This window comes from Emys orbicularis, chromosome 1, assembly GCF_028017835.1.
Source record: "Emys orbicularis isolate rEmyOrb1 chromosome 1, rEmyOrb1.hap1, whole genome shotgun sequence".
NCBI classification, from domain to species: Eukaryota; Metazoa; Chordata; order Testudines; family Emydidae; genus Emys; species Emys orbicularis.
In genome coordinates this window covers 58119527-58144240 of record NC_088683.1, presented here as the reverse complement: position 1 = coordinate 58144240, position 24714 = coordinate 58119527, and the positions used below count along the sequence as shown (strand labels likewise).

Below are 24714 nucleotides of genomic sequence, written 5' to 3'. Positions count from 1 at the left end.
ATTTTTACTGCACACAATGTACAAGGTGCCATATGAACATTAAAAAGGCACAGTGACTGCTGCAAAGAGCTTGCATTCCAAAAAGGGATAAAAAAGATGCAAAGACAGAGGGTTAGGGGGAAGGGAGGTCAAGAGACAAAGCAGTAATTAATAATGTCCTAATAACACAATGTTTTAGTAATATGTTTGGGTTTTATTTTTGTAAGATACATACTATTTCCAAATACTCTACAATGCTGCCACAGTCAGATGGTTAGATTTTTATAGGCCAGGTCTACACTACAGACCTATATTGGTGGAAAAATCCACACCCCTAAGAGAGATAGTTAAACTGACCTAAGCCCCTATATAGACAGTGCTACGTTGGTGGGAGAGCTTCTCCTGTTGACATAGTTAATCCACCTCCCGGATAGGCAGTAGCTATGTCGACAGGAGAAGCTATCCGGTCAGCTTAGTACATCTTCACTAAAGTGCTGCACTGGTGCAGCTGTGCCGCTGTAGTGCTGTACATGAAGACAAGCCCATAGATACGATAGCAAAAGTGAGCCTTCAGGAGGGGCCTGATAGGGAATCTTAGTTGCCTTTTGAATTAGCTTGGGAGGGAGGACATTCCTTGTACAGGGGATGGTGTAAAAGAAAGCAGAGATAATTCTGGAAGAAGCAAACAAGTGAGACATCAAACATTGGTCTTGGAACAGGAGGTGGGTGACCCAATGAGAGAGAGAGAGAGTGGATAAGGAAAGAGGATCAGTGTATGTGGAATGTCTTAGTGTAGTGGTTAGGGTGCAAGCTTGGGACTTGAGAGACTCAAGTTTTCTGCTTGGCTGCAGACTTCCTGCGATAGGTCACTTAGCTTTTCTGTCTCAGTTATAAGTAGTGGTAGAAGTAATAAGTACTTTTCTATGTCACTAGCATAGTGAAGATTATTGATAAAGATTGTGTGGTCCTCAGATGCAGCAGTAAGGAGGGCCATGTAAGTAGATATGAAACAGAGATGTCTATCTAAGATAGACACTGAGGACAAAAAAAATTAACTTGTGTGAAAAAGTGGAAGCCAGTGAAGGGATTCAAAGTTGTGTGTAAGAGACATGGCCAGATCGGTGGACAAGAAATGATCTCAGCAGCTTTATTTTGTGTGGATTTAAAGGGACAACATTGGTGTCAGGAAGATATTATAGTAACTAAGATAAGAGATGAGAGTTAAATAAATAAATATTTGGAGATATACCTATCTCATAGAACTGAAAGGGACCTCGAAAGGTCATCGAGTCCAGCCCCCTGCCTTCACTAGCAGGACCACGTACTGATTTTTGCCCCAGATCCCTAAGTGGCCCCCTCAAGGATTGAACTCACAACCCTGGGTTTAGCGAGAGTTCTAACTACATGAATAGAAAGAAGAGGAATGATCTTAGACACATTTTGGAGGAATCAAAGGGGCATGAATGATATGGAAAGTGATGTCAGTAGTAATGGAGATAATGATAATAGTGCTAATAATAATAATTTGGATCCTTACAAGACAGCATCCTGGCTTTTGGATTTTGAGCAGAATTAGGACAGAGGTAATGAAGAAAGTTCTGGATGAATGTAGAAGAGGAGAGGAAGGAAACCTGTCAACACTGGGGGAATTACTCCTCATGACTCTTCAGGCCATTGAATGATTATAATTTAGACCTGGGCTCCAAGAGTGAAAGTGGTTGAGTTCACCATTTTGATCTCTGGATGAGGTAGATTAGCTGGGACTCTCTGGACTAGATTTGACTTTAGGGCTTCTGCTAAGTATGGAGATAACTGGACTAAGCACAGCAGGTTTGCTCATTTATGTGTAGTCAGCACTCTAGGGTTTGCTGCAAACGTTTCATTAAAGTTCTTCTACAAAATGTTGCCATGATACATGAGGACAAGAAGTGAAAATGAACTTTGATAGGAAAATCTACATGTGATTGAAGTGATATCACTGTTCCTTCTCCCCCATCCTCCCTCAAAAAAATTCAGTCTCTTCTGAGATTGAAAAGCCATAATTTGGTAGGGTTTTGTGTTTGTATTATCCATTCCATTGGAAATAAACTTCCCAGTGTTTGACTAAAGATGATTTATGTGAATGGATTAATTAGTGCTTGTAAAGCCCTTTGGAGATGAAAAGTGTTGTTGTTATTTAATAGGCTTGGCAGAATTCAATTTTTATTATTTATAATTTTGACATCAATTTATTTTTATGCATTTTTTAATTTTAATTTTTAAATTTTCACAATTGTGGGAAATTATGGGAGGGTTCAGACAATTGGAAAGTCAGACAGCAATTAATGACAACAGATGTTGAGATTCAAAACGCAGTTTTATAACCATTAAAACAGAAATTGTCAACATCACATCAACATACAAAGTAAATATTGTGAAATCAAACACTAGGTTTTCAAGCAGCATTTTTCTTACTTTGCCTATCTATAAATTTCAGCTATTATTGATGGAAATGTTTTTTTCTTTGTGTGGTGAAATCAATGTTTACTAATAAAAAATCTAATCCTTCCAAGCTTAATTATTAATCATTGTTAAAACCCTGCAGCATCTGCTTTAGAGTACTATTGGATCAGATGTACATTTATGTGAATATCTTGTCTTTGACAATAAATGGTCACTCACAGGCTAGCTCCCTGAACATTGAAAGAGAAACTTGTGTCCATGAACCAAAAGTAATCTGTCAGTGTTGTAGTTGCCACTGCATAGTTACCTCTTCTATGAATTGCTTTTCACAGGCAGTTGCGTCCTAGGCCCTGGCTTCCCAAACTTTGTAGTAGGGAGAGCTGCACTAGCAATTTGTCAGGAGTCCAATGGACACACAATTTGAATATCTGAAAATGTATGTAGTTTTATTAAAAACTAACACCATAGTGCACATATACTTTATCAATAGGTGAATAGAAATTGCTTGTTACAGTGCACCACTTATGAACAGAAAAAGTGAGCCATGTAAAGCAGCGAGGGAAATTTAATAGTTAAATTGGGTAAGAGCGGATTAATACAAGAATCAAAAGGTGGGTAAGGAACTGGTTAAAGTGGAGACTACACCAGGTCATGCTAAAAGGCGAACTGTCAGGCTGGAGGGAAGTTACTAGTGGAGTTCCTCAAGGATTGGTCTTGGGACCAATCTTATTTAATGCTGTCATTAATGACTTTGACACAAAAATTGGAAGTATGGTAATAAAATTTGTGAATGACGCAAAGTTGGGAGGTATTGCCAATATGGGGAGGACTGGACTATCATACAAGAAGATTTGGACCACGAAAATTGGAGTAATAGAAATGGGATAAAATTTAATAGTGCAAAGTTCAAGGTCACGCTCTTAGGGACTAACAACAAAAATTTTTGCTATAAGCTGAGGATGTATCAGTTGGAAGCAAGAGAGGTGGAGAAAGTCCTGGGTGTATTGGTCAATCACAGAATGGCTGAGAGCCCCAGTGTGATGCAGCTATGAAAAAGGATAATGCAATCCGAGGATGCACAGGGGATGTGGTTTCAGTAGAGATAAGGAAGTATTATCATTATACAGGGCGCTGGTGAGATGTCGTGGAATATCATGTGCAATTCTAGTCTCCCATCTTTAAGAAAGATTAATTCAAATTGGAACAGATGCAGAGAAGGGCTACTAGATCTAGATGATCAGAGGAATGGAGAAACCTACCTTGCCAGAGGAAATTTAAGGAGTGTGGCTTGTTTATTCCAACAAAATGAAGGCTGAGGGAAGAGATGATTGCTCTCTATAAATACATCAGAGGGATAAACACCAGCGAGGGGAGAGGAGTTATTTTAAGTTAAGGGCCAATGTTGGCACAAGAATAATGGTTATAAACTGGTCATTAATAAGTTTAGGCTTGAAATTAGATGAAGGTTTCTAACCATCTGAGGAGTGACATTCTGGAACAACTTTCCAAGGAGAATAGTGGGGGACAAAAAGCTTAACTTGTTTTAAGACGGAGCATGATAAGTTTATGGAGGGGATATGATGAGATTGCCCACAATGGCGTGTGGCTCATCCATGACCGCTATAAGCAAATATCTCCAGCTACCAGAGATGGGATGCTAGACTGGGAGGCTCTGAGTTACTACAGAGAAGTCTTTCCAAGGTGTTTGCTGATGGGTCTTGCTCACATGTTCATGGTCTAACTGATCATTATATTTGGGATCAGGAAGGAATTTTCCCCCAGGTCAGATTGGCAGAGACTCCGGGGGGTTTCTCCTGCCTCTGCAGCGTTGGGACATGGGTCACTTGCTGGTTTGAACTAGAATAAATCGTGCATTCACTGTAATTTTAAGTCTTTCTTTAAATCGGGGTGGGCAAACTTTTTGGCCTGAGGGCCGCATCAGGTTTCGTAAATTGTATGGAGGGCGGATTAGGGGAGGGGGTCGTGGCCCGGCACCCCCTCCTATCTGCGCCCCCCCCAGACTCCTGCCCCATCCAATCCCCCCATTCCCTGACAGCCTGCCCAGGACCCCTGCCCCATCCAATCCCCCTCCTTCCTGACTGCCCTCCCCCCGGGACCCCTGCCCCCATTCAACCCCCTGTTCTCCCCCCAACCACCTCAACCCCTATCCACCCCCTTTCCCCTGACCACCCCCCCGAACTTCCCTGCCCTATATCCTGTCCCCTTACCACGCTGCCTGGAGCACCAGTGGCTGGTGGCGCTGGAGCCGGGCCATGCCGCCGCCGCCGCCACCACACAGCACAGAGCACCGGGTCAGGCCAGGCTCTGCAGCTGCGCTGCCCCAGAAGCTCACAGCCCCGCCGCCCAGAGCATTGTGTCAGCGGCGGAGCGAGCGAGCTGAGGCTGCGGGGGAGCGGGGACAGCAGGGGAGGGGCCAGGGGCTAGCCTACTGGGCCAGGAGCTCAGGGGCCGGGCAGGATAGTCCCGCAGGACATAGTTTGCCCACCTCTGCTTTAAATGAAGATTTGAGGACTTCTGAAACTCAGCCAGAGGTTATAGGCCTACTACAGGAGTGGGTGGGTTAGGTTCTGTGGCCTGCAGTTTGGAGGTCAGACTAGATGATCATGATGGGTCCCTTCTGGCCTTAGTCTGAGACAAAATGCCAGACTTGACCTCTGGGTTGTTTACTATATCTATATACGGGCTGCAGATCCAGATTAAACTATATTAGATACACTAAACTATATAATATGTTGTGTAGCACACTTGGCACCCTTGTTTTAGTAAATTGATGGGTCTGCCCCTCACTTAAGATAAAGTAGACTCCCAACGAAGTAATCACCTATGCTTAAATCTCAACCAAAATGTAGATGGGCATTAAACAATTTGGGGTGGGGTGTGTGGGGGGAGAATACAGTAGAATAGAAGGCCTAACTATAGAGTGTACCTCTTGGCCTAAGTCATCTGCTACAACATAAGCTGCCACAATGGTAGAAAAATTAGACGTAGTGTTTTTTTAAAAAACAAACATTCAGCTGTTAAAAGGTTTCCTTAATTTGTAACCCTCAGTTAAAATAGAACCATTGTAGGGATCCTTAAAGCAATGTGACCGGTAGATTATTAAACTCTTAATGGATAAGAGTGGTGGTGGGGGGAGTTACTTAGGTGGAAGTATACTGGCAGATTAGGAGAAAGGGAGCAGTGAGTAGAGAGGGAATTATAAAAGATGGAGAAGGAATAGGATGTTGATGTGAGGCAAATTATTGTATAAGTCCTCTTGGAAAAATACTTTGCCAAACTAGTTATAAATTATTATTGGTATTGCAGTAGTGCCCAGAGGCCCTCAGCCATGGTCTCTGTCTCAATGAGTTTGTAGCTTTATCTAATCTAGTACAGTGATTCTGAAACCCATAGCCCACAGGCCGCTTGCGGCCCAATCAGCACACAGCTGCAGCTGATGTGACATTCTCAGGGCCATGCAGATAGTATATATATTGTGTGAATGCAGCCCACATAACACATAGAGAGATGCATATGCAGCACACAATGGTAAATATGTTGAGAACCACTGACCTGGTGTAAAAGCGTGTGTGTCTGGTGGTTGTCCCACTCATCACTAATTTCATGTTTCTTCAGTGTGATTGTCTGCATGAGCATTTTATAAACAAATGTATACTTTGGCTTTCTTCACCAACCATTGCTTGGTAATTCTTACTTTTGAATATTGATCTCTGAGCTTAGAACCAGGTCAGATCTCTTTCTAGAACTCAAAAAATGCGATTGAGGGAAAGGACAGGCATTCTGGATAAAAAATTGAAGCTTACTCTTTTTAAGGTTGACCGTATCTGTGACCAAACCAGTACTACAGGCAGAACTACTTCTACAAATGCCAGAAAAAGTTACTTCTTGTATCCTTTTTCTATAAATGGGAATTAGTCCTGTTACACCTGCATGTAGTCATAAAAGCAAGTTTAATGTGCATAAACTATGCAATTGTTTAAAAAGACCAGTAGAGCAAATACTAAAATTCTACAGTATTTGCTAACTTCCTCTATTTTAATCTGTCGATAAGAATATATATTGTAGCCGTAAACTAGTTATGTTTTAAAATAATTTTTTTTGGTATAGTGCTTAGCACAGTGGGGTCTTGATGGTCAATTTGGACTCATAAGCAGTACTGTAATCAAAATAAATAAGCTAGTTCGCCCTGTATGTAAAACTGGAATTATTTAAAATCAAAGGTCTTTATGGTAGCTGTATCTAAGACTTCTTTCTAATCTGAATTTAGCTTCTGGGACCTCTGACCATAGGGTCTTTCCCAACACTTGCCAGAAATTACTCCTAGATGTCTCATCAGATATGCCACTTTCTTACTGGATAGGCAAGACACGGGGGGGGAAGGAAGGCGGTACGGGCTGGCACGGTGTACCGGTAAAAAGAGGCTGCCGGTTCCAGCCCATACAGTGCTTTAATGTTGCTGCTCCATTTGTGCCCCCCCATCGGCAGCCCTGATTGGTCCCTAGTGGCAGGGCCGCTGACGCATGGGGGGGGGGGGCGGGATGCAAAAGGGGCAGCAACGTTAAAGTGCTGCTGCAGCAAAGGACCCTGCTTAATGTTGTTGTCCCTTTTGCACCCCTCCCCTCCCGCCTGGGCTGCCGACGGGCAAAAGGAGCAGCTGCCCCAGGGCCGGCGATTTAAAAGCAGCAGTGGCTGGAGTTCCGTGCCCTTTAAATTGCCGCTGGAGCCCCAGGCGGCACGGGCCAGGTGGCGCGGATGTGCTGGCTGGGGGACACTGACCCCCCCCAGCCCCGCCCCTTCCGCCCGAGGCCCCACCCCTTCCGGTAAGAGAGAAACTTTACTTTCACCCCTGGCAAGACACCAAATAATTCTTCTTCGAGTCGTGCCCTATGGTGGCTCCACTCTAGGTGCAGTAGTGTCCCCTGTGCCTTTGATCAGAGATTTCTAATAACAGTGTTCGTTTGGCCTGGATATGTGTACTAGTCAGCCCCATGCCGTTCTATAGCAGAGTGTGGGTGAATTGCTTTGTTTCTTCTCAACCACCTTGTCCTGAGATAGAGCTCTGGCAGTTGTCCTTATTTCTTAGTCCTGTAGTTAGTTGAAGTTGCTCTTAGCATTAGTGTAGTTAAATTTTCTTCTTTTTTCATATATTGATAGATATTAGTTAGTAGTTCTTGTTCACTGGAAGGTTATGCCCGATTCTCCTGGCTTCACATGTTGTCTATCATGCTGGGAGGTGATCCTGGTAAGCAACGGGCAAACCTGGTGCATCCGTTGCCTCACAGAATCGCATGTTGCCCAGAAGTGTAATTTCTGTCTGGCACTGAAATCCAGAGCCAGAAAAAACAGGGAGACAAAGTTTTGTTTCATTATGATAGTTTGCTCTGTCCAGCTTTTGACCCAAGCGAAGGAACCCTGCCCGTACGCCGGTCTCTGAGCAAATTTGCTGCCTCCACAGTATCGGAGCTCCTCTCCTCCATGGCATCTAAGGGGAAGACACATGACTCCTGTCATAAGTCCTCCAAGGACTGTGCCCCAAGCTCACCAGTTAGAAAATACACCTCTAAAAAGCCAAGGTCATTGGTGTCTTCAGCCACTTCAGCACCATCTGCTCTCCAATCAGGTACACACAAGGCTGCTGAAAGACCAAACGATGGCAAAGCCTCAGGCCCAGGGAGATCACTGGCGGACCAAGGCAGCAAGAAGAGCTCTTCCTTGGTACCAAAGAAGCCCTCTTGGGCTCCGACTGCACTTTCCTCAGAGTGCCCAAGACTCATGGTACAGTAACTCCCCACTTAATGTCCTCTCGCTTAACATTGCTTCGATCTTACGTCCCTGCTCAATTACAGAACATGCTCCATTTAAAGTTGTGCAATGCTTCGCTATAACGTCATTTGGCTGCCTGCTTTGTCCACAGCTGGCAGCCCCCCTATCAGCTCCTCTCCGCGCCCCCCCCCCCAGCACCTCCCGCCTGCCGGCAGACCCCTCTGCCCCTCGCCTTCTGCCCACGGCAATCAGCTGGCTTGCGGTGTTCAGGAGGGAGGGGGGGAGAAGTGAGGACTCGGAGCGCAGGGTCCCCCTCCCTCCCAAACGCCGCAAACCAGCTGATTGCCACCGGCAGGAGGGGGGAGGAGCGAGGATGCGGTGTGCGGAGTAAAGGGGAAGGAGGGGGGGGAAGAAGAGGCGGATTAAGGGTGGGGGCTTGGGGAAAGGGGTGGCGTGGGCGGGCCGAGGGTTGAGCCCCCCGCCCCTGGTGCTTGCAGAGTAGGGGAAGCTGCTGCTGCGCAACGTGCTTCTCTTAGCCTACAGCACCTTCAGCCTCCTTGCCTGCCTCATTGTCTCCAGTGCCAGTGGGCTGTGCCTGTGTGGGGTAAGGCGGGGGCGCCTCCCAACTATAGTACTGTATGGTTTAAAAAAAAAAAAAAAAAATCCCTGGAACCTAACCCTCCCCCCCAACCCCCCATTTACATTAATTCTTATGGGGAAATTGGATTCGCTTAATATCGTTTCACTTAGTCGCACTTTTCAGGAACAGAACTACAATGTTAAGTGAGGAGCTACTGTACTATCAGTGCCCTCAGCCACCATCACTTCAGTGCAGACCACGGACTTAGTACCAATAACACACTTGGTATTGCAGGAATTCTGTTTTCCCCAGAACCTGGCTGTATCTGAGACTCCCGAGTCGCTGCTGCTCTGCTTCGACTTAGTGTCTGTACCGAGGACATTGAGTTCACCTGAAGTTCATCTGGTACCGACAGTTTCACCTTGGATTTCTCCAGGCACTCCACCAATCCAGAGTGAATTTGAGGAAGAGGATTCTGATGAAGACCTTGCCTCGGTGTCTCAAATATCAATTCAGGATTCTCCTTCACTCCTATAGAGGCCCCTTTCCAGAAGTCTCTGACGAGCCTATAATTACTCATGCCACAAGCTTGCAAACAGCATCTCACTGGTATGAGCATTTGTAGGTGCCTCCTCTTATGTCTTCTGCACCACCTCCTTGGCCATATTGGGACCCTTAGACAGCTCATCGCCAACAATTTTCCAGGGTACTGACAGGGCCGGCTTCAGCTTTTCTGCCGCCCCAAGTGGGGGGGAAAAAAAGAAAAGACGACGATGACGACGAGCGGCACTTTGATGGCAGCTAAATCGCGCTGCTCCTTCGGCGGTAGTTTGGCGGCGGGTCCTCCCTCGCTTCCTCTTCGGCAGCAGTTCGGCGGCAGCTCAAAGAGGAAGAGAGGGAATGAGGGACCCGCTGCCGAATTGCCGCCGAAGACCCGGACGTGCTGCCCCGATACCGGACAGAGTGCCGCCCCTTTGAATTGGCCGCCCCAAGCACCTGCTTCCTACGCTGGTGCCTGGAGCCGGCACCGAGCACCACCTGTCACAGAGAGGAAACCTGCATCACCTGCTCTCTCTCAGAGACCTGCCCCTCAAGAAGAATCCTTTGAGGAGTGGGAAGCTAGAGCCGATGAAGAGGCCTCTGTTATGGCCAATATTTCATCTTCATCTCCAGATGAAGCTGTCGTGCCGCCTCCTCCTCCATCCGGGATGGATGATTTTAAACAGTTTGAGGATCTAGTCAAGAGAATTGTTGACTTCTTGCAGATCCCTCTCGAGGAGGTTAAAGAACCTCATTATAAGCTGCTTGATATCAGAGGCGTAGCGAGCGCCCTCCGTACCCTCCGACCGGAGGGGGCCCCACAAGGAAGGGGGCCCCTAAAAGTGGCAAAATAAATACCGCATTCCAGTTTCTGCATTGTAAGGGGCCCCGCCCGGACATATGTTCGGAGGGGGCCACCGTTCGGAGGGGGCCACGTTCTTTGTTGCTACGGCCCTGCTTGATATCTTTCATTCACCCTCATCTGCACGCATAGCTTTGTCTGTCAATGAAGCCCTTTTGGACCCAGTGAAGATCATTTGGCGTACTCCAGTTGCTATTCTGCCTACATGCAAGAGAGTGAATAAGAAATATTACGTTCCAGCAAAGGACGCAGAATTTTTTTTTTCTCATCCTTCACCTAACTCCATGGTGGTCGATACAGTTAATGAACATAGAAGGCAGCACCATGGTAAAACCATGCCCCATGAAAAAGACTGTAAGCATCTATATCTACTGAGAAGGAAGTCTTGCTCATGAGCCTCCTTACAATTTAGAATCGCCAATTACCAGGCACTAATGGCAAATTACAATCATATAAACTGTACCAAACTGAACTCTTTTGTTGACCACCTACTGGCAGTGCACAGGAAGCAATTCCAGGCAATTATTGCGGAGGACCAACTACTCACCAGAACATCTCTACAAGCCTACCTCGACACCGCTGATACTACCACCTATTCAGTCGCTACAGCAGTAGTTATGAGAAGTTATGTCTCCAGCTCTCCGGATTTCCAAAAGAAGTCCAAAATATGGTGGAGGACCTTCATTTTGATGGGTCTGAATTATTTGTGGACACCACAGATGAATCTCTGCAAACGTTAAAGGACTAGAGCTACCTTATGTTCTCAAATCTGCCTACAAGAGAGAGCTCAGCCAGTCCCAGACTGGTCAGAGATCACATCCTGCTCAATTCCTGACGTCCCAGAGGCCATACGAACCACATCAAAAGAGACAGATTCCAGAGATGGAAACCATCCACCTCTCAGCCTTCCACCTTGCACTTTTCCACCTCCAACCAGCAATCTTGACAGGCTGGTAGAGGGCCTGAATTACCATCCTGATCCTTATCAGCTGCAGTGATTCACCTGCCTTTACCCCTTCAGGCGGGCTTGAGAGTTAATCACTGGGTTTTGAGGTCATCTCCACAGTGTGTGCCATCCATATTACTATGCTTTCACCAACAAACCCCCCTTCCCCGCCCCTCTTCAGGGACCCCTCTCATGGGAACTTGTTTTTTCAAGAAATAGACTCTCATATGGTTGGGAGCTATACAACCAGTCCCCATGCAGCACAGAGGGAAGGGGTTTCATTCCCAGTATTTCCTGGTACCAAAAAAGAGCACGCTTAGGAATTGGTGCACATGCAACTCGGTCATCATCACAGCAGGTATTCAGAACATGACCGGGAATGTACTCTGCAGACATTCTTCCAAGACCATGAATGAGACACAGACCTCAGCCTATTACACCACATATTCTGTCAATGGGGCACCCTCAGATAGACCAGTTTGCCACACAGTTAAACAAGAAATGTCCCCAGTTTTGCTCAAGAGGAGGATTGGGTCATTGATCCCTGGGGGATGCATTTCACTTTCATTGGGCTAGGATCTCTTGTACGCATTCCCATCTACTCCTCTAATAGCCAAAGTTATGCACAAAATAAAAAAAGCCAAAGCCAGAGTTATGCTAACAGTTCTGACCTGGCCCAGACAAGCATGGTTTACTTAGCTGGTACAGTTGGCTGATTGCCCACTGATCGTTCTCCACATTGCTCCTCCTCTTTCCCAGGAAGGCAGGAGGATCCTTCACTCCAATCTCACAGTGCTTCGTCTCAAAGCATGGCTGGTCAATCATTCACAGGATTGGAGACCACCTCAGAGGAAGTAAAAATAGTACTATTACAGAGCAGGAAACAGTCTACACGCTACACATACTCTCAAAAATGGGCAAAATTTGTCTGTTGATATGACCTCAGACATATTCCACTGATGACCTCATTGCTGCCAGATAGTCCTGAAATTTTTGGTGTATATCGATGAGCTCCATTAGAGTCCACCTGGTAGCCATCACGGCTTTCCACTCCCCATTACAGGGTTATTCTGGTTTTGCCTACCCAATGACCGTGAGGTTCCTCCAGGGACTCAGAAATCTTTATCCACTAGTCAAGTGCCCTACTCCTGTTTGGGACCTGAATCTGGTCCTTAAATGTCTCACGAGACCACTGTTTGAACCAATGGCTACCTGCTTATTGCTCCATTTATCAGTGAAGACCACATTCCTCAGAGCCATCACATCAGCATGACAGGTTGGGGAAATAGGGGCCTTTATAGCATACCCCCCTTCACAGTGGAGCATCCATAGGGACACTACTCAAAGAAGAAGAAATGATTACTCACCCTGTGCAGTAATTCTGGTTCTTTGAGATGTGTGTCCCTTTGAGTGCTCCACTACCACCCTCTTTCCCCTCTGCTTTGGAGTTCTCTGCTATGGAGCCTCATAATAGAGAAGGAACTGAGGGCGGTTCGCCCATGCAGTACTATGTAACAATGGTACAGGACATGAGGCTGACTAGCATGCATGTGGGGGCTGAACAGACACTGCTATGAATAATACCCAGTGAAGGGTGTAGGGGACGCTAGCACACCTAGGGAGGAGCACCCTTAGGGATGCACATCTTGAAGAACCACAGTTACTGCACAGGGTGAATAACCATTTCTTCTCCCATTCACCACAGACTTAGATATTAGTATTTCTAACAATTGCCTCATGACCATTTGTTTCACTGTATCCCCATCTCCTGGAGGGATCTCCTTAATGTATTCGCAATGATCAGCCTTCTCTCTGTCAGAAGGTGATTCCTACCTAAGTGTGTTTTATACATCCATTCCACCTTGTTTCCTCCTATTTTGACACCTGCTACCTCAACTGGAGCATAGTGGCAGCCAGTTCTGAGGCAGGATCACTGTACAGTATTCCTCTATGTTTTTCTTAACCCCTATCTATAATGCATAGTGGGGGTTGAGGGGGGAAGCTGCATTATTGTGGGTGACTTCAGTCTGAATGACATATGTTGGAGATCTCATGCAGCAAGTATTACTATTTCCTCGGAAGTTCTAAATATTACAGCTGACAAGTCCCTAACTCAAAAAGTGTTGCATTCAATATGGGGGAATTCTGTATAAGATCTCATGTTGACAGATTAAGAGGAATTGATTTCAGAAGTAAAAATTAGTGGTTATTTAGGTGCACGTGATCATGACTTGAATACATCTATGTGCAAACAAATCAGTAATATGTACTTAGTTGAAAGGGTCAAATTTACAAAGTTGAAAATATTTGAGCTGAATCATCTGGGAGAAAGAACTTAAACAGAAAAATGTGAATGATAATTGGGAATTGTTTAAGAACATTTTAGTAGATGCCCCCAAATCCACAATCCCAGAGAGAAAAGGCTACACTGATTTTTAAAACAAATTAAAAAAAACCTGGCTTAAAGGGGAAGTGGAAGCTGTGTATACGTGTGTATGTATAATATAAAAATAAAATAGAAGAATGAAGTTGATAGTATTGAATGTAAATTAGAAGTTTAGGAAGTGTAGAAAATTGATAAGGGAAGCAGAAGGACACATGGAGAAATCTGTTAGAAGCATTAAGGACAATAAAAAGGTGTTTAAGTATATCAATACAAAACAATTCTAACATTACTAGAGGGACGTGGCAGAAATAATAATAATGATGTAAAAAAGGAAAAAGGTTTTAAATAAATATTTCCGTTCTGTATTTAGCAAGAAGCCAGATGTTGCATTTATGTCATCTGATGATACTGAAATACTTTTCACCCTCACACACAGTAACTGAGGGTATGTCTATACAGCAGCTGGGAGGAGTGATTCTCAGTATTGGTAGACATATCTGTGCTAGCTTTGCTTGTGTTAGCACCTAAAAATAGCAGTGTGGCTATAGCGGCATGGGCAGTGACTCAGGCGAGCTGCCTGAGTACAATCCTGCTTGACCCCCTGGGTACATACTTGGGTGGGTAGCCTGAGACACTGCTATTTGTCATGCTTCTGTGATCACACTGCTGTTTGTTGTGTTAGCTTGAGGAGAACTAGTGCATGTATGTCTACTCCTGCTGGGATTCTCATGTTTTTTGAAATCAGTAGGTTTAGATAACTTGCATCCAATAGGTTGCCGAAGAGGTCTCCAAATGGGTAATGTTGATTTTTCAATCAGTCTTGGGACACTGGGGACGGTCTAGCTAGAGGACTGAAAGAATGTTAATGTGCCAGTATTTAAAAAGGTTAAAAGGAATGACCCAGCCTGACACTGATCCTGGGCAAAATCATGGAGTGGCTGAAATGGGATTCGCTTAATAAAGAATTAAAGGACAGTAATATAATTAATGCCAATCAACATGGATTTACAGAAGATAAATACTGTCAAACTAAGGTGATATCTTTTTTGATACCTTTATCAAGTAAACTTGTAATCTAAGAGTTGATGTAATATACTTATGCCAGAAGGCATTTGACTTGGTACCACATGACCTCTTGACTAATAAACTAGAACATTAAAAGGATTAAAAACTGGGCCCAAAATGCAATTATAAATGGGACATCATTGTTGCATGGCTATGTTTCTAGTGGGATTCCACAGGGATTGGTTCTTCCTATGCAAGTTTATCAAGGAGTTGGGGAAAAAACCATAAAATTGTTACTGATAAAGTTTGCAGATGAGACAAAGATTGTGAGAATAGTAAATAATGAAGAGGACGGGTCACTGATGCAGAGTAATCTGGATCATTTGGTAATCTGAGTTTAGGCAAACGATATGCATTTCAGTACAGCCAAACGTAAGGGTCATCTATCTAGGAACAAAGAACGTAGGCCACACTTAAAAGATGGGAGATTTATCCTGGGAGGTAATGACTCTGAAAAAGATTTGGGGGTCATGGTGCATAATCAATTGAACAAGAGTTCCCAGTGTGACACTGTGGCCAAAAGGGTTAATGTGATCCTTGGAATACTGTCTAGATTTGGTGTTCATACTTTAAGAAGAATGTTGAAAAATTGGAGAGAATTCAGAAAATAGCCATGAGAATGATTAAAGGATTAGAGAATATGAGCTCCTTAAATCTTCCATTATAATGCAATTTATCTTCTCTTTGATAAGGTTAAGGAGTGACTTGATCACAGTTTAGATCAAGGGGGACAGAGGTTTGATAATAGAAGGTTCTTACTTTAGCAGAAAAAGGTCTTACAAGAACCAATGGCTGTAAGCTGAAGCTAGACAAATTCAGATTAAAAGTAAGGGGCACCTTTTATTTATTTATTTAATGGTGAGGATAATTAATCATTGGAACAACTTACCAAGGTTTGTGATGTTTCCATCATTGGACATTTTAAAATCAAGATAGGTAGTTTTTTCCTGAAAGTGTACTCTAGTTCAAGCACAGTTATTGGACCTGAAGCAGGGGTATACAAGGAAGTCCTATGGCTTGTGTTAAGCAGAAGGTGAGCCTAGACAATCACAATGGTCCCTTGTGACCTTGAAAAATCTGTGTATTTCTATATAAATATTTCAGCTACTGTCTGCTATTTTAGTTCAGCAGTTCTGGCCTCAAGATGCTCTGACAGTCATGCACTACATGCCAATATCAAGTGCAAATGTACGCCACTTGGCCACAAAGAAAATAGTCATATGTTTTGCCTTCTGACATAAACTGTATAGTTCTCACTGACTAATTGGGTGCTGGTTTTCTACCCCCATTTGTTGTTCTGGTGTTTTTACTTCATGTCTGGGTGTTGGGTGAACCTAGGGTTTCAATTTCTTTCCATTTTATCAGTCTAATTGTGTCTCCAGCATTCTGGCCTCTCAGCTTGACAGTGGAACTCTATATGTAACCTTAACAATAACGGTAGTTACTGAAAATACTATAACTTGCTGAAGGCATTTACGTTGGCATTCTGCTTGCTATTTCAATTACTGTTACACCAAAGCAACAAATGCTGAAGAAGTGAACCTGCAGGCTAAAATAAATAAGGCTATGTCTACACTACAGTTTCTGTTGGCATAACTTATGTCACTCGGGGGTGTGAATAAGCCACCCTTCTGAGCAACATAAGTTACACTGACATAAGCATCGGTGTGGTCAGCACTATGTTGGCGAGAGAGCTCTCTCCCATCGGTATAGACTCAGGAGTGGCCAAACTGACTGACCCCCTGAGCTGCATTTAATAATCTTCAGAAGTTCAAGAGCCACAAGACAAAACACAAGCTGCCCTGCGGGGTGGTGCCTGCTGGGGCACGGGGCTTCTGTCCCGACACCTCCCTGCAGGGCTGAAGCCCCTAGTCCCACCACTCGGTCACAGGGCAGCAGCCCCGAGCTCCCCCCGCTCAGTCTTGGTAGATGCAGAATGGGAGGGGGTGTGCATGGTGAGCTCCGCGAGCCACACTTTAAGTGTAAAAAGAGCCGCATGCAGCTCATGAGCCATAGTTAGGTCACATCTGGTATAGAGCATCTTCACCAGATGCACTGCAGCAAAGCAGCTGAATGTGTAGACAAAACCTAAGTGTGCATTAGAAATAGCAGCATTTCAAGCTTTGCATTTTCTGAATGTTATTGTGCAATGCTCATGGTTTCACAATGCTTATTTTTCTAAGGAATATCTAGAGCTACACAGAAGATGGAAATTTTTGTTTTTGGAATCATAATGAAACCTGAAAATTTCAAAATTCTGCAAAGGAAAAATCTGATTTTATTTTTTTTGATCTAGCCAATCAAAATGTTTCATTTTAATTTTTTTTTGATCTAGCCAATCAAAATGAAACATTTTGATTGGCTAGATTTAAAAAAAAAAATCAGATTTTTCCTTTGCAGAATTTTGAAATTTTCAGGTTTCATTATGATTTCAGGATTCATTATGATTTATCAAAATATTTCATTTTGATTTCAACTGTTTTATTTTTTATTTTTATTACTAAATAGTATAAAAATTACAAAATATATAACAAAGAAGTTTCTGTGTGGAGTTCAAGGGTATAGGATTTAATCTATAAAGCCCACAATGGCTTGGGAGCTAGTGAGCTGAAAGATCAGCTCTTTCCCCATGTGATATTACTGCATTTGCTATCCGCAGATGTGCTGAAACTGGGGACCTTTAAATTAAACAGGTGGGTGCTGCTGACAGGGCATTCTCTGTGAAGGCTCTTCCTATTCCAGAGATCACCACCTTTGGTGTGTCTACATATATTAATTTTCTGGGCACACAGTGTCAGTGAATCAACTGGGGTCCAAGAAGGGGCCTCATACTTCAATGGCCACATCGCCTAGCAGTGAAAGTCCAATAACTGGCCACTTACTTCGGCGGCCAAATTATCCCACAGCAACAGTCTATGGGGCCGCCTTTCTCTTGGTGGCAGTGGTTGCCCAACAGCAAGTCTAAGGAGCTGCCCTCTCTAGTGGCACTAATGCCTACGGGCAATTGTGGTGAAGGTAGGGGCCTCCATACTCCACTGGGTTCCAGGCCAAGGCCCTATGACAGCCAGGTACCCTGGTATAGGGTTCTGGTTTTAGTATGCCCAAACGTGTACCGTGGGTCACTTCCTACCATTAATCCCGATTCTGTAGCTCCATGTTGATAGCAGCTCGTCATCCTCTCTCATCTCCGTGGTCAACTGGGGTCTCGTGGCATAGTCAGGATGCTCTGCCTCAGTGGTTTGGAGCTCTGGTGGCTTCTTAGCAGCAGCCTACCATGCATGTCCTCTCCTCCTCAGCCAGCCCAGACTGAGCTGCATACTTTTATATGCTCCTTCCATTGGGAGCATGCCCAGCAATGGCTTAGGGGTGTGGCCTCCTGTGCCCAAAGTATTGGGTTAACCCTTATGTTGCCAGTGCAGGGTTGATACACCTCTTCACACATTGCACAAAGCCCTGTCTCTAAATCCTTAAAATTTGTCTCTTTTGGTGGATTAGTAGGCTAATGGGCAGGATACAGTGAGTTTGAATTGGATATGCTATTACTATGAACTGTTGGCAGTTTGATGTGTTTAACAGTCTTGCATTTTGTATTGACTATTGTTTTAATTACAGTGAAATGTAGAGTATAAAACTGGCACTATAAAATCTAAATAATAAATATATATGTGTTCACAGGAAACCTCGACCTGTCTCTCAGCTGGTTGCACAACAGGTTACTCAGCAATTTGTGCCCCCTACACAATCAAAGAAAGAGAAAAAAGACAAAGTAGAAAAGGAAAAAAGTGAAAAGGAAACAACTAGCAAAAAGAACAGTCATAAGAAAACCAGGTAAATTAAAAGCTGTTGGTATTTGTAAAATATTAAATGATGCACATTTTTCATCACTAGTGTAAGTGTTCTCTTAAGTCATTTTAAAATTAGACTAAATATTTGTTGAAGTTTCATTGTTTTATGATGCTGTTGTTTGTGAAGCAATCTTGCAGTTTGTAGTTTTGACCACAAGATGGAGACTAAATAAGAGAGGGAAAATTAGGTATTGTCAGTAAAGGCATAGAGTTTTCCTCATCTAGCAAAATGATTTGTAGACAGAAAAATGGAAGATATAATGTTCCAGTAAACCAGGAGAAGAGGAAAGTGACTAGTTTTTATACAGAATTGGATGAGAAAAGGGAATATAAGGTTCTGGAGAAGTAGGCAAGGTAGAGTTGTTGGTATTCATGCAGAATTTGGGATAAGGAACAAAGGCTAGAATAGCGACTTTTGGAGACAAACTGACTTATGAAGCTGAAAACATACATAGTGGATTGAGATACTGAAGGATATCTTGGACTCTTAGAATACCAGTCTGAAATATGACAGTTCAAGCAAGTAGCCGCAAAGTCTTGATCTTGCCATGGAGTAGGAGCAGCCTGCAGTTGGAAGGAAAAATGTAGGATGTTAGACACAAGTAGAACTGGGTGAAATTTTTCAGCCAAAAATACAGATTCGGTGATACAGAAAAATTTCATGAATTTGTGTCAGCATTGCCAAATTTTGTGTTGGGGAAAAAACAAAATCCAAAAATGTCTAAACATTTTGTTTTAATATTTGCAAAATGAAATGTTTTGATTTTTTTTTTTAATTCAAATGGACTGTTTCAGTATTTCCTTCAATGTCATTTAAAAAAAACTAAAAACACCCACTCAGTGTTCATTAAAAACACACACACACACATACATACATACACACATACATACATACATACATACATACATTGTTTCAGGTAAAAAGAAACATTTCATTTAACCTGAAACTAATTTTTATAACTTTTCAATTCACTGAAAACCTAGAAAAAGTTCCTTTCTGGGTTGATCCAAATTGATTTTTTTGTAATTTATCTTTTGGAACTGCAAGCAAACCAAAAAATCAGTTGTTTGCATAGCTCTGGGACAATATTGCTTGTGTCTAGATTTCCCCAAATTAAGTATAAAGTTAGTTTAGTCACAAATATGTAACTGAAAACCTGAGAAGACTGAAAGAGATGCAACCTGCTTAAAAGAGGAAGAGAAAATGTAGGGAAATAGTGTCACTGTGTGTTTTGGAAGTGCTGCAGTCTGTGAGGCAGAATTCAGCCAAGGAAGATTCTATGGAATCACTTCTGCAGAGAAGTAGCAGACATTTTCCATGCATTGGATGAAACAGGACCTTCAGTGTTATTCAGGGACTGCTCGAGAAAGAGTAAAGAGTACTCCCCAAATTTACATTGAAAAGGTTGGGACTATTTTTTTCAACAGGAAGGAAATGAACAGAGCTGGGATAAAGGATTTTTGTAATGTTTGTCTTATTTCTAATTATACATTTTGGCTGGCTAGAGTGTAACATTTGTAAGTTAGTATCTTTAGAGGTATTGTTTTGAATGGTAACAATTATGTGGGAATGCTGAAGGTTAAATAGTCTTATTACATGAGAAGTGAGAGAGGGTGATATTGCAAGGGCTGGGAACAGGGATATGCACAGGAATTTAAATTTGACCGCTTTTGGAAGGGCACATTAAACCCACACATTAAACCATATCAGCACACACATGTACATCACATACCTAGAAATAAACACTCACCACTTCAATGAAAATCCATGTGCAGTGGAGCCATTTGAATAAATGTATCCACAAGGACTTGGCTGTGGTGGGGTCACAGAGCTCTACACACCCCAGGGCCCTGGCAGAGAGAGTGAGCGGAGCTCTGTGATCTTGCCAATTATTGAAGGGGGCCCGTGCCACTGCTTGCCCTCCCATGTGCACGCCTCTGGCTGGGACTATTGTTTAAAAATAAAAATCTCAGTAAGAGCTGTACAAAGAATTGCTTGAAAAATTAATAGTGAAGAGAAATCAACCTACTGGTTTCCATATTCAAACACTCAAGTATTACATACAAGTACAAAAAAAAAGGAACTATCTGATTTTGGCTAGACTGGGTTCTGATTAAGAATGCTCACCTTAGTTTCTACGTGGATTACTTAAAAAAGGAGCACATTTAAATGTTTCCAGAAATATGTATAACAAAATCTGCATATAGTAAGCCCTAAATTTTCTCTCTGGCATGCAGCCCATTCAGGCTGGCAAAAGTGAATCCTTCCTCTCCACTCCCACATCTTCGAGCAACCAGTTAGGCTCTTTATTAATGCCAGTTCAGCCTTGGGGCAAGAGTCGCATTGGGCTCCCTGTGAACTCTTATGCAGCTTCAACTCTTGGCTGCGTGGGAGTGCAAAAGGTGGGGTGAGGTGACTCAGCATCAGTTCTACTTGAGGCAGGGCTCTAAATCCCTGTGTAGGTGAGGTGAGGGTTAAGATTTGCTTTTTAGGAGCACACCTGCCAAATCTTGGTTTCATGTTAATTTCTTTACTTCCAAGCTTGGCCTGGAGAAAGTTGTGGAATCAAATATAGGTTCCGTAGGTCATTTTTAAAAGGCTTGCTGTGTGCTGTGCTGCTGTTGTCAGCAGGTATTTTCAGCTGCTGTGGTGACATGCTTTGTCACCTGGCACACACAGAAAACTAGCAACTTAAAGTGTTTCATGCCTAGATCACGCATTGCACTAGCACCTGCAGAGACCAAGTTGATGGAATATAGTTTAAATGTTCTGTTGTGGTCTTCAAAAATAAATAAATAAATAAATAAAAAAGTAGTAATCAGACCAGAGTTTGTGGCCCCATGTCCTATGCAGGATATTAGTATTAAATTATGCATCAGGGAACCCAGACTCCAGCCCTGTCATCATAGTGTTTTATGTGTAAATTATTTTAAAATTAAATTCTATTTACATGATGCCCACTTCAAATTTTAAATTTTCAGTGTGCTGCAGAATTTGTATTTGCTAATACCTGCACAGTAGAAGTTTAGAAACAACTGGTTAGAGGACATGGGAGCTGGTTTCTGCATACTAAGAACTTAAAGTCAACACCCACTGAGATGAATGGAGAAGTTCATGCTTCTCAGGGCTGTTGTTTCAGGCTGTCTGCTGACACTGATATTACTGTGGGGTCATATTTTGAACATTCTTTGCAGCCATGAAGGCTAGAGACTTACCGTATATACTCGTTCATAAGCCAAATATTTTTGGTAAAAAAGTGACGCATCAAAGAGCATAGGTCGGCTTATAAACGGGTCTACACCAAAATTTGATGATTTTAAACTCGGCGGAATCATTGAATTGACTATCTAATACATTGTCGTTTTGTTTACTTGGAACATCTGCAGGCACAGAGCCCCTCAGCTCCCAGTGGCCGCGGTTTGCCGTTCCCGGCCAATGGGAGCTGCAGGAAATGGCACCACTTCCCGCAGCTCCCATTGGCTGGGAACGGCAAACCGCGGCCACTGGGAGCTGAGGGGCTCCGTGCCTGTGAACGCTCCAGGTAAACAAAATGTCCCAACCCGCCAGCGGCTTACCCTGAAGGGCTGGGAGCCAAAGTTTTCCAACCCCTGAAATATAGGGTCAGCTTATGAAAGGGTCATACAGTTTTTGCTATTTTTACCCATCCATTTTGGGGGGTCGGCTTATAAACGAATGGGCTAATGAACGAGTATATACGGTAATTTTTTTACAAGCAAAAATTTTAAAATGTGGAGTACGGTTTTGTGACCACCTTAATCGCATTATCCAGGGGGCCCTGTTCAAATCAAATTATTTAGAGGTGAAGAAAAATTTAATTATTACAGTATAGAGTTGCTAGCTATGTGGTACATTCTCATTTTATGTATTCATAATATTGCTGTGTGCAGTATTTCACTAAGTTATACGTTTTCTACAAAGATCACTAAAAATTGGAGTGGCAAGAGGATAATGGGATGTGGAAGCTTCTAGCTTTTAATTTGATTCTGTTTTATTTAGGCCAAGATTGAAAAATGTGGATCGGAGTAGTGCCCAGCATTTGGAAGTTACCGTTGGAGATCTGACAGTCATTATTACAGACTTTAAGGAGAAAACTAAGTCACCACCTGCTTCCAGTACCGCATCTGCAGATCAACACAGTCAGAGTGGTTCTAGCTCTGACAATACAGAGAGGGGAATGTCCAGGTCATCTTCGCCCAGAGGAGAAGCCTCATCGTTGAATGGAGAATCTCATTAAAGTTTATTTTCTCCAGTTTCTTTAGTCTCTTCTCTTCAAAACATGCAAATACACAACTTCTGCCAACAGCTACCACATTTTCATGACAGATTATCCATGCACAATTGATATGTTTACTGGAACATAATTTATGCAGTTTTACAAAAGTGAAGTGAAGCAGTAGAAATAATAATTTAAATGCAATCTACAAATGCCTACAAAGCATTTTCAGACTAACTTTTTAATCTTCACATTTAAAGGTGCCATGAAAATGTGGTTTGAATGTTCATTATGCAGTGTTATTGGTAAGTCCATTTTCACTTTTAGTTTAGTGAATTCTAACACAACTCTTGGAGTCTCTACTATTGGCGTGTACTGAATTAAAATTTTTATAACATAGTTCAAGCTGCCTAAATATGTATTATTTGAGAATTGTGAAACATAGTTATATGTATGCAAATCAAAGATCAACTTAATCAACTATTGCTGCAACAGAATTTTCATAATTATTATCTTCTTAAAAACACCTGCTGGTACTTGGTGTGCTTAAATAGGAAAAATGTTATTAAATAAAACATTTGTATGAATTTTTGCCAATGTTTGACATCGTTTACTAAATTACTGTTACTGAATTATGTTGCTGGTTTTACCAATATTTTCCTCATACTTAAAACACTTATTGTAATGTTTACGAACAAAAAGAGTGAACATACTATGAGCATTGGTTATTTAGCTTTATAATTCAGATACAGTACTACATTGTCATTAGACACTGATAGTCTATGTTCTATAACCCGATATCAAATCTCAAATGACTAAGCATTTGGCAAAAAGTAAATTTTTAAAATCTGAAATTCTGGAAAAGCTTTAAAAATAACTTTTTAGTACAGTTTTCATTTCTGCTTAGCATTATTTCCTTGCCCCAAACTTGCCCAGTGTCATAGTCGCATATCAGTGTAGTACAAAAATACTATGTTGCACAGGAGTAAGGAAATAAGGAATACTATCACATTTTGTTCTTAGATCAGCTTCTTTGATTTTGAATTGGCCCTTTATTAAATACTGTAGCATCAGTCATAAATGCAGTACCCTATTTTCTGGCATAAACTGTCAACATTTATGCATTTAGCAATATACTGATACAGAGCAAAAATATTTACAGTCCCACCCGGTATTATGTAAAATAACCAATAAAATATTTTTATGAATACAGATTTTGCATTTTTGTTTACAACTAGGTGTTGGTTTTTTTTTTTATGCACAAAAAAATCCATATATAGATTTAAATTATAGGGTCAGATTCAATACAAAAATGCATCTGGCTCCTGTCCAAAGGAAGCCCATTCACATCCCAGTAATTCTCTCTTCTCTTTGTGTCTCATTCAAAATATGTATTTTTGGGCCAATGTGAAAGTGGGATGGACTTTTTTTGGTAGTGAATCCAGCCCTAAAATATCTTCATATGATGCATCCTGATAACAGCTAAAATAATGGATTTTTGTAGACCCTGATAATTGTGATGTTTGGTGGTTTCTTGTAGTAATGTATCTTTCTGTTTTTTAATGCAGTACTTCTACAGGCACAATGGTACTGTCTATTTTGTAAGATGCGAGTTGTGAAATACAGTTAGTTGCATAAAATGAAAGTCTGATGTGATATCTAAAAATTTACATACCTCATTCCTTGGTGTTACTGTTAAACTTTTAAAAATCCAATGTTAATTATAGGTTATTTCAAATGGACAACTACTGACCTGGTTAAAATGTATTATGCTTTACCTTACTAAACATTTCTTCATTCCAATTTTCTGATCATATTTTAATACCTTTTAAAACATCGCATTTTAAGTTACATAAATGTTTTTGGCTGGGGTGGGGCTAGATGTTCAAGTAATGAATGTTAATTCTTACAAAGAAAGATACATTCTGAGTTTTACTTTTTACAATTTGTTAGGTGGAACTATATGGAAAAGAGTATACTGAGTTAATGGATTACAAGAGAGCTGAATCTGTTTAAAGTAAGCAATATAATGATAGTGAATCTCAATGCA

At 42.2% G+C, this 24714-nt stretch overlaps 1 protein-coding gene across 1 annotated transcript in view; it reads left to right on the top strand.

Moving 5' to 3' along the window:
- Positions 1-24466, top strand: part of YAF2 (YY1 associated factor 2) — a 45424-nt gene extending 20958 nt beyond the window's left edge. Inside the window, exons 3-4 of the mRNA XM_065413552.1 lie at positions 18260-18412; positions 22448-24466. Coding sequence (XP_065269624.1) covers positions 18260-18412; positions 22448-22685 — 391 coding nt within the window. The 3' untranslated portion in view covers positions 22686-24466. The remainder of the gene's footprint in view (positions 1-18259; positions 18413-22447) is intronic.
- The last annotated feature ends 248 nt before the right edge of the window (positions 24467-24714 follow it).